General features: G+C 37.1%; 1 protein-coding gene across 1 annotated transcript; it reads right to left on the bottom strand.

Annotated features, from left to right (window-relative positions):
- Positions 1 to 567: 567 nt before the first annotated feature.
- TGIF2LX (TGFB induced factor homeobox 2 like X-linked) lies at positions 568 to 1,884 on the bottom strand. Its single transcript, XM_032331482.1, has one exon. The coding sequence runs from the start codon at positions 1,733 to 1,735 to the stop codon at positions 1,022 to 1,024; it is 714 nt and encodes a 237-aa protein (XP_032187373.1). The 5' UTR covers positions 1,736 to 1,884; the 3' UTR covers positions 568 to 1,021.
- Between the last annotated feature and the right edge of the window lie 10,371 nt (positions 1,885 to 12,255).

The raw sequence follows: 12,255 nt of genomic DNA, 5'->3' as shown, positions 1-12,255 counted from the left end.
AAATCATATGTTGAAATTCATATGTTGAAATCATCCCAAAGGTGTTAATAGTAGATCTAAAGCTTTGGAAGTGGCTTAGGTCATAAAGGTGGAGCCCTCATGAATGGGGTGAATGTCTTTATAAAAGATGCTCCAGGGAGGTCTAGTCTTTTTCATCATACAAGGATACAAAGTGCTGACTGTGAACCAAGAAGGGAGCCCTCATAATAATGTGATCAAGTTGGTGTCTTGATGTGGGACTTTCAGGCTCAAGATCTGTGAAAAATAAATTTGTTTTTAAACCCTTAAAAAAATTAATAAAAAAGCATTCTCTAAAACTAACTATAACACAACTAACAGCAGATAATTACCATGTAGAATTTTCCTATCTCTACTGCATGCTTTTCACTAGTATACCAAATAAGAGTGTAACCTTATATGTAACAAACTTATGAATTCACTGTATTTTGACTCTGTTTAATCCCTGCAGAAATTACCTACTCCTTAAGATTGCCAATAAACCACAAAAAGAGAAACCATAAAGTTGGTATTTTCACAAAAACTCCAACATTAAAATGATGTCAGTGCCATTATAGTCATCTTTTATAGAGCTTTCTTTTCCATTATTCATTCTAATCAAAAAGGAAAGTTAGAAAGAGGGAGAAAGATTAGTGATTTGGTATCTGCAGCCGTCCTAGGACCAAAAAGTCTGGCTGGAAAAGCCAAAGCAAGTTTCCAAAGATGTGTTAGCACTGTTTCTGGTCTCAGGTGTGTTGATCTGATTGTCTAAAGCCTTTAAACCTAGGAGGAAGCAGAAGTAGAGAAGATATCTCTACTTTAGTGTTAATCATGATGACAAGTCCATTTGGAAACACCAAAATATCTAGCAGAATTGAGTTCCAATAGCTAGTGATGGTCCTCCTAAAACTCCTAGAAAGAAAAAAATCTCTATAAAAGGTGAAATTATGAATTAGTTGGGGGAACATAAATGGATCACTGTAGACAAGGGACTGACTACTTGAAATTTTAGGGACACTGGATATCATGGATTGGCCTCTTGCTTCTTCTGCAGCTCCAGTTCTGCAGCCTTTTGCATGGCTGCATCAACCAACAGCTGGAAGCTGCTGAAGTCCTTGTGCTCCTCTGTTATCACAGGTTTGGGAGACGTTGTAAGCAAGGGTTCACTAGTGGAAAACTTGACCCTTTTTTTTGGCTGAGCCTTTGGTGTGAGCTTCTGGCCTGGAGACAACTCTGAACCTAGCAGCTTCTCCCCTGGTTTCTGGCCCATTGGAAGGAGGCTAAAGGGCAGGCACTGCATTTTGTCTGGATCTCTGGGCCCTGATCTGGCCTGTATAGATGAATCTGTGCTCTGCTCATGGGTCAGATCAGCAGCCTTGCTTTTTTGGTGGCACATGGTGATCTGGTTGGGGTCATTTCCATCCTGTTGAAGCATTTCTGGAAGAACACGTCTGCGGGCATTAATAAACCAGTTAGAAATCTGCAGGAAAGACAAATTAGTCTGCTTGGACAGCATTCTCTTCTCTGCTTCTGAAGGGTAGGCCTTAAACCGGTGTTCATACAGCCAGTCTCGGAGGATCTTCACTGACTCAGTTGGCAAGTATCCTTTCCGTTTCCTCTTACTCTCTAGTGAGGCAAGAACTTTATCTGCACCAGTGTCACAATTCAGTGCGACTGAGGTGTTTTGAGCCAGGATTTGGTTCTCTGCTGGGCTTTCTTCAGTAGGTTCCATGTTCATGAAGCCTGTCTTCACTATGTTGGGAGCCAGAAATGGCTGAGTTAGGACTAACGTTGATCTGGAAGAACCAGTGAGGAAGGCATGGGCCAGTATCTAAGGAGAAGTCTCAACTTTTGCTTCCCAAGCAGATAAACAGTACTGGTAACTGCTTTGAGCCAGTGGGCTTTGTGATGTCACATCCTGCCCTGTGTGCTGCCCCTCCCCCCCATTTCCTGGTTTTCACTTTTCTTGCTTTTTTCTCATAGATTTGAATGTATTTGTTTGTACCTCATCAATTTAAAGCTCTCCAGACTTTTCTCTGCTGCCATCACCAGTTTCTGTTAACTAATGAATTCTAGTTCTATTGGCTAAATCTGGTTTTGCATAAGCCTCATTTTCTTGCTTTATGACTTTATTGTGATATTGTTCTTCCTTTGTTTTCCCTATAATTGCATTATCGGCTCATCTACATATATCAGAAACAACTCTTCTATTAAATATTAACCTCAAAAAAAAGGGGGAGAATTTAAGTGGTGTATCCTGACTCCTCCCTTCCATATTTAGAGCTGATTTAAGAGGGATTTTTAAGTAGACAGTTATTTTTGACACCCTGCCTCTTCAAGTTTTCTTTATGGCCTTGAAATGTTCTGCTTTGGCATGACTTTACTATGCTACTGGAATCTTTATGTCTGTACTTTGGGCTCTGACATCCAGTTGTGATCATTCTCTTTGAGGCTTCAGTCAGAATTCATGGGTCATTTTAAAAATATGGAACAAGATATGACTCAGGAAACAATGATCACAAACTTAAATTATTTAAATCTTTCTTGATAGTTTAAGTACATAGAAATTACCCTAGAATCAGATGAAAATAATTTGTTAATTGTACATTTTTAATTTCAGATATCTGAAAACAAGAGTTAGTTCTTTCAAGAACACTATGATCCACTTGGAAGACACTCTTGGACTCTTGACTACTTAAGGATACTGCATGGTATTACCGATTGCTAATTTCAGAGGATTTTCTGGAGGAAACTCCAGGTCATCATCTTAAGCATCATATATTATCTACAGTTTATATTGAAAGGACAATATCATTTTACCCTTAAGAATTCTTAATTGAGGGGCACCTGGGTGGCTCAGTGGATTAAGCCGCTGCCTTCAGCTCAGGTCATGATCTCAGTGTCCTGGGATAGAGCCCCGCATCGGGCCCTCTGCTCAGCAGGGAGCCTGCTTCCCCCTCTGTCTCTGCCTGCCTCTCTGCCTACTTGTGATCTCTCTCTCTCTGTCAAATAAAATAAATAAAATCTTAAAAAAAAAGAATTCTTAATTGATGTTACTGGGCTGGACATCAGTAATTATCTACTGGGCTTAATTGATGTTACTGGGCTGGACATCAATATTATCTACTGATCCGTTGGCTGTTGATAACCTCACCAGTGCTGAGACTCATAGCTTAGAACTTAGTGTAAGGGGGATCGATTGAGACACACAAGCAAATCTAATGGTCATTTTAGAAAAGCTCTAAACAACCACAGAGGGCATATGTTGACTAAAATCAGAGGTCTCCTTTGAAATACTCAGTGAATGCTAGCTATTCTTTCCATCAGTCTTTTGAGTGACTAGAACAGAAAAGATAATGTTTTCTATTCATAGTGAAAACTCATTTCTTATAATTATTTCCCACCATTACATGCATGGTCCACGCTCACTGAAACTACTCTTGCCTATCAGTAAGGTTTCAAGTAACTTAGCCTCTATCACTTGTTGCTTCTATATTCTCTTTGTATTTCTGGGATTCAGATATCTGCTGAAGGATTGACAGAATTGTGCATATTTAAATCAGTGATTTATTATAAGTGACATGATCTAGGTTCCTAATTTTTAATGACTCCTTTACTAATCCTCTTTGAAAAGGAATATCATGGCAGTTCAAAATTATCACCAAGTAACTGAGAGATTTTTTTCCCTTTAATACCAGCTATAGGGACATAGAAAAATCTGGCAAGTAGATGAAAATTTAGTAAGAGACCAATTAGTATTAATCCCCCAAAAACATGGTTTGTTTCATAACAATAGAAATACTGTATAAAACCTGTATTAACTTTAAATTTTGATGATGCAAAATATGAATCAAAAAATATTTAATATAATGATTTAGTCCTTCAATCTAGTTCTTTAAAACTTCTAAATAGATCAGGGGCACCTGGGTGGCTCAGTGGGTTAAGGCCTCTGCCTTCGGCTCAGGTCATGATCCCAGGGTCTTGGGATCGAGCCCCGCATCAGGCTCTCTGCTCTGTAGGGAGCCTGCTTCCTCCTCTCTCTCTGCCTGCCTCTCTGTCTACTCGTGATCTCTGTCTGTCAAATAAATAAATAAAATCTAAAAAAAAAAACTTCTAAATAGATCAAGTTATCTAAATTGTTTCTATCAGATTTTTTTTTCTTCATTGATTCTTTTAACATAAAATGCCATGGGATCTCATTGAGAATAGTGTTGTATATTTATAAGGATTAACTTATTTACATATGATTCTGAAAAGTGTCTTCTCGTGATTGTGTAATGAGTGAAAATGGTATTATACTGTAATATGCTCCTTAATTTTCAAATGATGTAAAGTGTGACAAGACTCAAGTCTTTTATACCTTGCTGTTTATCATTTCTAGTAATATACTCATAAATGAATATCAGTTTGAGTATTCTACTTTCCAAAATATGTTAGTTTATCTGTAGAGTTAAAAAAAAAACCTAAATCTTAACTTCCAATAAATGAAATAATGCAAAAGAAAATTGACAATAACAATAATAAAAAGTCAAAACTGGAACTAAAACAAAAATTAATCTCTCAAACAAGACACAGTGACTTAATAGAAGCAAAAATTGATGCTCTGGTAATGGGGATTTGTCAAGTCTGAATATAGAGAACATTAAATGCATAGAGTTTACCATCTTGTAAAGTATCTGGATAATTTCTTCCAGATACTCTACACTTTGAAATGAATTGAAAGAACATTCAGGAACCCATCAGAAAACTTCCCCAATTGAAAGAGTATTGACAAGTTAGGAAGAGAAAATGTAGAAAGTTTTGGTAAATTCAACTAATGCTTTTGTAACCTATTTCAGATTCATAAGGAGATAAAGTCACCAATACCCCCAATTCATACTTAATAGCAAAAAATAATTCTTTTTATTTCATGAACAAATAAATTTGTCCATATTCACTACTGTAAAATTGTTTAGACATTGGATCCAATGGAATTAATTAAAAAAATTGAAATGTCTACAAGAAAAGGAGGGAAAATAGTATGATTTCTTGATGGCATAATTAACCATTTTGGAAATATTTAAAATCAATTCAGAAACTATTAGAAATAATAAGAGTTAGGTGATGTAGCCAGTTACAAACAACTACATGATAAACTTTAACATACACCAATAATTATTTAAAAAATATATTGGGGAAATTATCTAGTTCATAATCATAACAAAAATAAAAATATAACGTGTCTAGGCATAAAATTAGACAATATTATGGAAGGATAATACTGAAAAAAGTTTTAAATTCTATTTAAGAACATAATATGGGATTTGATAAATGGCAAAAAAAATTGTTTCTTGGATATGAAATCTCAATATTGTAATGATGTCAATTTTCTTTAAATATTTCTTTGTGTCTTATTTTTATCAAAATATAAGTATCGTCAACCTCCTTTAACCTCTCACCCTACAATACCTGTTGAAAAGTATTTGTAAAATTAATATGGAGGGATAGATATGTGATACACTGTGGCATTTGGGGGAGAAAAAATGAACGAATGAGGAAACATTTCTTCTACTACATAGTATACTATATTTTAAAGTAGAAAGTAGTTAACACAGCTTAATAAACAGGTAGGCATAAACAGATCAATGAAACAGAATATGGAAAAAGTCTCAAAGACTTAATGGTACTGTGTGTATGATTCCTATGATTTTTCATAGTATTGAAGAAGGATGGCTATTCATACTGAAAATAATGAATGTTGCCAAAAATACATCACAAACTATGCATGCTTTCTGGTAGATAATTTAGTTTTAAATAAATTGAAGAAACACATAGGGAGCCGTCCTTACGTTCATTATATTGGTAGAATCATATGAGCAATCCTGGCAAATTAATTTAATACACTTTAATAAGGAAGAATGAAGTTGACACTGACCAGACCATGAAAGATAGGATAAGTTGGGACAAGTGGCTGACCTGAGAAAAAGGAATAGTTTTGCTCTACCATTCAGTATGAAGTTGGGTATTGGGGATTTTATCTATTACACACACACACGCACACACATTCATGCACAATTGAGAAAAAGGTATCACAAGTGTAAAGATTGTTGAATGGGATTATATAATAGTATTAGTTAGAAACCTCTGTATGAAAAATCCCAAACTGCAGACAAAAACTTTCATAAGCACACTTTTTTTAAATGGCAAATAATAAAACAAATATAGGGGCACCTAGGTGGCTCAGTGGGTTAAAGCCTTTGCCTTCAGCTCAGGTCATGATCCCAGAGTCCTGAGATCAAGCCCCAAATCAGGCTCTCTGCTCGGTGGGGAGCCTGTTTCCCCCTCTCTCTCTGCCTTCCTCTCTGCCTACTTGTGATCTCTGTTTGTCAAATAAATAAAATCTTTTAAAAAAGCAAAACAAAAAACAAGTATATTGGCAGTATATATATACATGCAAGATTTTAGTATATTCATCAATTTCATGTCCCCTACAAATCAATAAAAAGTGGGTCATTCTAATAGAAAAATGAACAATTTTAAATATGGGTGATTTAACAAAGAATAAATACAAGTTACTAGTGAATAAATTAATTTTTTGTTAGCTTTCATAGGAAGCAACAATATGCATATAAAACAACATTTGGTATGGTCTGCTCCCAACAAATAACCAAAGACCAGGTAGATTCTAAAATGCACATTGTTGAGAGTCTACATGTTATAATAAGTATATTTATATACTTCTGGTAGGAGTATAAAAGGGTAGAGAATTTTTAGAGTTGTTTTTACAGGATGAATCAAAGAAAAATAAAGTGTACTGTTTAACCCAAGAATGTTACTTCAATAAACTGATCATAAGGAAATTATTTAAGATTATAGAGATTAAATATACAGACAGTTTTTACAGAATTAGATATGCCTGTATAAAATTAAAAACAAATTTATGGGATTAGTTAAATAAAAAGATACTTCTTTACAATTGACAAGAATCTAGAAATTAAGTTTGATGGCATAGACCTACATTAATGTGGATGAGTTTGAAATGTGAAAAGAACAATTAAAAATGGCCCAAAAGTATTTAGTCTTTTTTTTTAAATAAAAGGAAGAGAAACAAAAGAAAGGATATATGTCCATACAAACATTCAGTGTGCTTGTGTCTGTGTATGTGTGTTCTTGTGGGTATAGAAAAAAAAATAAAAAATTAAATCCTCATTATCTTGGGAGATAAGAAGATTGCACACACTATTTAAAATCAAACTCTTTGAGATATACCCAAATATATGATAAGGGATCAAGAAAGACTCCACACACTTAAATGTTATATCCCCAATACATATGAGAGTGAAGCATTACAGGGCCTAAGATCATGAAACCCCTTAGTCTCCCAACACTTTACTTAGCATCCGGAAGAGAGGTCTGCACAGTGGGACTAAGAACTCTTAGGCCCATTTTTAGTAACCACTTTTTTATGTTGTATTTACATAACATTTTCCTTTTAACTGCAAAAGTGTCCAATTTTTATGAAACCTAATTTGTTGATTTTGTTTTTATTTACTTCATGTTTTATGTGTGTCACTTAAGAAACTTTTGCCTATGGGCACCCAGGTTGCCAGTCGGTTAAGTGTCCAACTTTTAATTTCAGCTCAGGTCATGGTCTCAGTGTTGTGAGATTGAGTCCAGAGTTGGACTCTGCACCTGGGCATGGAGCCTCTAAGTGTCTCTCTCTGCCTCTCTTTCTTCCCGTCCCCATCTCCTTTTTTCCTCTCTTTCTCTTTACCTCTCAAAATAGAAGAAATAAACTTTTGTCTAGGTTTAAAATTTTAGGTATAGAATTTGGGTACATTTGCCATCTAGAGTTATTTTTTGGTGCATGGTACATAGTAATGTTGAGTTTTTTTTGTTTGTTTATTATGGTGATTTGTTATCAGTGACCTTCAATGTTGCTATTGTGATTGTTTCAGGGTGCTCCAAACTGTGCCCATATAATGGTAAACTTAATTGATAAATGTATATATTCCAACTACTCCACTGACTGGCTGTTCCCGAATCTCCATCTACTTGGGCTTTCCTGTTCTCTTAGATACAATGGTGTTGAAATTTGAACAATTAATAACCCTATAATGTCTTCTAAATATTTAAGTGAACATTTCATTTAAATGATTAAGTTTGATGAAGAAGCCATATGAAAAGCTGAGAAGGACTTCAAAGCTAGAACTCCTGTGCCAGTTAACAAAACCATGAGTGCACAGAAGAATTTTTTTTAATTTTTAAAAATTTTTTTTGTAGGGTAATAACATTTATTAATATTTTCCTATATTGTTTGTTCTTTGTTTTTTTCAATTTATTTATTTTCAGAAAAACAGTATTCATTATTTTTTCACCACACCCAGTGCTCCATGCAATCCGTGCCCTCTATAATACCCACCACCTGGTACCCCAACCTCCCACCCCCCCGGCACTTCAAACCCCTCAGATTGTTTTTCATACTTTTAAAATAAACATATAATGTATTATTAGCCCCAGGGGTACAGGTCTGTGAATCACCAGGTTTACACACTTTACAGCACTCACCATAGCCCATACCCTCCCCAATGTCCATAATCCCACCACCTTCTCCCCCCTCTCCCCCCAGCAACCCTTAGTTTGTTTTGTGAGATTAAGAGTCTCTTATGGTTTGTCTCCTTCCCTTCCTACCCCCAAAACCCCCCACATTTCACCCCTACTGTCTCATATCAAGGAGATCATATGATAGTTGTCTTTCTCCGATTGACTTATTTCACTAAGCATAATACCCTCTAGTTCCATCCACGTCATCACAAATGGCAAGATTTCATTTCTTTTGATGGCTGCATATTATTCCATTGTATATATATACATATATATATATGTATATATATACACACAACATCTTCTTTATCCATTCATCTGTTGATGGACATCTAGGTTCTTTCCATACTTTGGCTATTGTGGACATTGCTGCTATAAACATTCGGGTGCACATGCCCCTTCGGATCACTACGTTTGTGTCTTCAAGATAAATACCCAGCAGTGCAATTGCTGGGTCATAAGGCAGTTCTACTTTCAACTTTTTGAGGAACCTCCATGCTGTTTTCCAGAGTGGTTGCACCAGCTTGCATTCCCACCAACAGTCTAGGAGGGTTCCCCTTTCTCCACATCCTCACCAGCATCTGTCATTTCCTGACTTGTTAATTTTAGCCATTCTGACCGGTGTGAGGTGGTATCTCATTATGGTTTTGATTTGTATTTCCCTGATGCCAAGTGATGTGGAGCACCTTTTCATGTGTCTGTTGGCCAACTGTATGTCTTCTTTGCAGAAATGTCTGTTCATGTCCTCTGCTCATTTCTTGATTAGATTATTTGCTCTTTGGGTGTTGAGTTTGCTAAGCTCTTTATAGATTTTGGATACTAGCCCTTTATCTGATATGTCATTTGCAAATATCTTCTCCCATACACATAGAAGAATTTTTTAAAGGAAATTAACAGTGCTACTCCAGTGAAAACATGGTTTATAAGAAAGCAAAACAGACCTATTGCTGACATGGAGAAAGTTTTAGTCGTCTGCCTAGAAGATCAAACCAACCACAACATTCTATTCAGCCAAAGCCAAATCCAAAGCAAATCCCTCTTTCTAATTCAATGAAAGCTGAGAGAAATGTGGAAGGAAAATTTGAAGTGAGCAGCAGTTGGTTTATGAAGTTTAAGGTGAGAAGCCAACTCTATAACTTAAAAAGTTCAAAGTAAGAAATAGTCTTCTAGTTATGAAAAAAATAAAGTACAAGTTCAAGCAGCAAGTGCTGATGTAGAATCTGTGGCAAGTTGTCTAGAAAATCTAGCTAAGATAATTAATTAAGGTATCCATACTGAGAGTGCCTGGATAGCTCAGTCAGTTAAACATTTGACTCTTGATTTCAGCTCAGGTGAAGATCTCAGGGTCCTGAGATGGAGCCCTGCATGGGGCTCTGTATTTGGCAGAGAGTTTGAGAATCTCTCTCTCCCTCCACCCCTCTACCCTGCTCTATTTCTCTCTCTCTCTCTCTCTTTCTCTCTCTCTCTCTCTCTCTCTCTCTCTATATATATATATATATATAATAAACACTTTTTTTTTTTAAAGGTGGCTACACTACTTTTGATGTTGAAGAAGCAGCCTTTTCTTGGATGAAGATGACATCTGGGATTCATAGCTAGAGAGGAAAATTCAACGCCTGGCTTCAAAATTTCAAAAGACAGGATAACTCTCTTGTTAGGGGTTAATGAAACTGGTAACTTTAAGTTGAGACAAATGATATTTACTATTTTGAAAATCCTAGGGACCTTAAAAATTGTACTATTTGAGGGGAGACAACATGTCAGGGGACTAGGAGGAGGTGCCGTTTCAACCTGTACCCTAAAGTGAGCTGGTTACCTACTACCAAAGAACTCTGATCACCCATGAAATGAGCCTGAGATTAGAATTATATACTTCTGGATCTCTACAGAGGTAGAAGACGTCAGTGGGCAGGTAAAACAGAGTGGGAACGTCGGACTGATATCAGAAGATAAACAAAACAGGGGGGTGGGGAGCCACGAGAAGTGACCCATTGGAAAGTAATACCCCAATAAAAGAGTGCCCTGTGACTGGGGACCAACATTAACTTGGAGTCTGGTTGAAAGCACTCAAAAAGAGCAAAGGATCTTGGGGCAAAATTGTGGGAATCGGGGCAGTTAGGGACAGGGGCTTAAGTCTCTGGACTGAGGACAGCCATCCCTGGTGCTGAACCAGAAAGAGTGTGGCGAAGAAACAAGGTCTTGGTCCCTGAGCCCTGAGCATGCCTGAGAGCCCCTGGGTAGTGGCTCCCATGAGGGGCTGAGAGCCTCGCCATCCAACAGAATCACAGCCTTTTTGCACTCTCCACGCCATGCTATCAGAGTTGAGTCATGCTCCACACCTCCCCCTGAGAGGTGCGTGTAGGCGCCAGCCAGCAGAATCACAGCCTATTTGCACTCCCCAAGCGCGTGCCACACCGTGCTGTCTGTCGGAGTCTGAGTCGCTCCCCACAGCTCTCCCTGAGAGAGGTGTGTGCAGGTGCCAGCCTGGTGCTCTCGGACCCAGGAAGTCTGAGTACTCCCAGCCAGGGCCAGAGGGAAAATCTCAGTGTGCTATTGCTGCTTGGGACCTCTCTGGTGGTCTGGAGCTGCCCAAACAGCTACCACTGTCATGGTTTTGGGTACAAGCAGGAGTTCCTGCATCCCCAGGGACCACGATTGGGAACGTGCTCTGCCAGTGGCCAAGGGGAATTTATGTGCTCTGGAGCACCCAGAGGGGGACAGACTGAGGCTTCTCTCTGAGAGGGAGGTCTGGGAGCAGTTTGCTTTACTCTAAACCTCCAAAAATCATCAAAAACTGTCAAGGTGAGAGAAAACAAATGAACAAACAAAAAACCTCCAGAGAACAAAAGCCTGAAAAACAAGTTTCCTCAGAACCCACAGCCTTGAGCGGGTTGGGAGGAATTTACTCAGGATATAATGCCTGAAAACCCTCGCGGCAGGCCCCTCCCCCAGAAAGCCAACCGGGGACTGGGGGGGGGGGGGCAAGAGAACAATCACCACTACTTCATAGATACAACTTTTATTTTTAATTCCTTCCCATTATTCTGGTTCTTTTTTTTTATAGATAATTTTTTAACCTATTTATCATCACAGTGAGATGTCCAGTACATCAAATTCCATAACAACATTTTAATCTGAACTTTTTGATACATATACCTGTGTTTTTCTTTTGCTTTTCTATTTTTTTATTTTTTAAATTTTATTTTATTTTAGTTTAGTTTATTCTTTTTAAATTTTTATTTATTAATATTCATATATATTTAAACTTCAAGGTAATCTCTGTTCCCCAATCAATGCTACCCCATAGGTAAACCAATTTTTAATCCTCCTTTGTATTAAGAAAGTTGAGTTCTTTAACAAAGATATCAAAATACATCCAGGAAGAATCAAAATAAACTTTCTTGCCCACACTGAGAATTTATAACCACTCTCCCATCTTTTTCTTCCACCAGTATTTCTGTGTATTTGTGTTTGTCCTGGTAGTATATAAATCTTATATTTGGGATTCTTTTTGACGAGTTTTATTTTATTTATTTATTTATTTGTTTGTTTTATATATATATATTTTTTCTCTTGTCATCTACTTTTATCAGTCTTTTTGCTTGTCTGTTTTTGTTTGTGTATTTCATAAATCTTACCTTGGGGCTCATTTGGGCTGGGCCTTCTCTTTTATTT

The sequence above is a fragment of the Mustela erminea genome, chromosome X, assembly GCF_009829155.1.
Source record: "Mustela erminea isolate mMusErm1 chromosome X, mMusErm1.Pri, whole genome shotgun sequence".
Lineage (NCBI taxonomy): Eukaryota > Metazoa > Chordata > Mammalia > Carnivora > Mustelidae > Mustela > Mustela erminea.
This window is presented reverse-complemented; position numbering and strand designations above follow the sequence as displayed.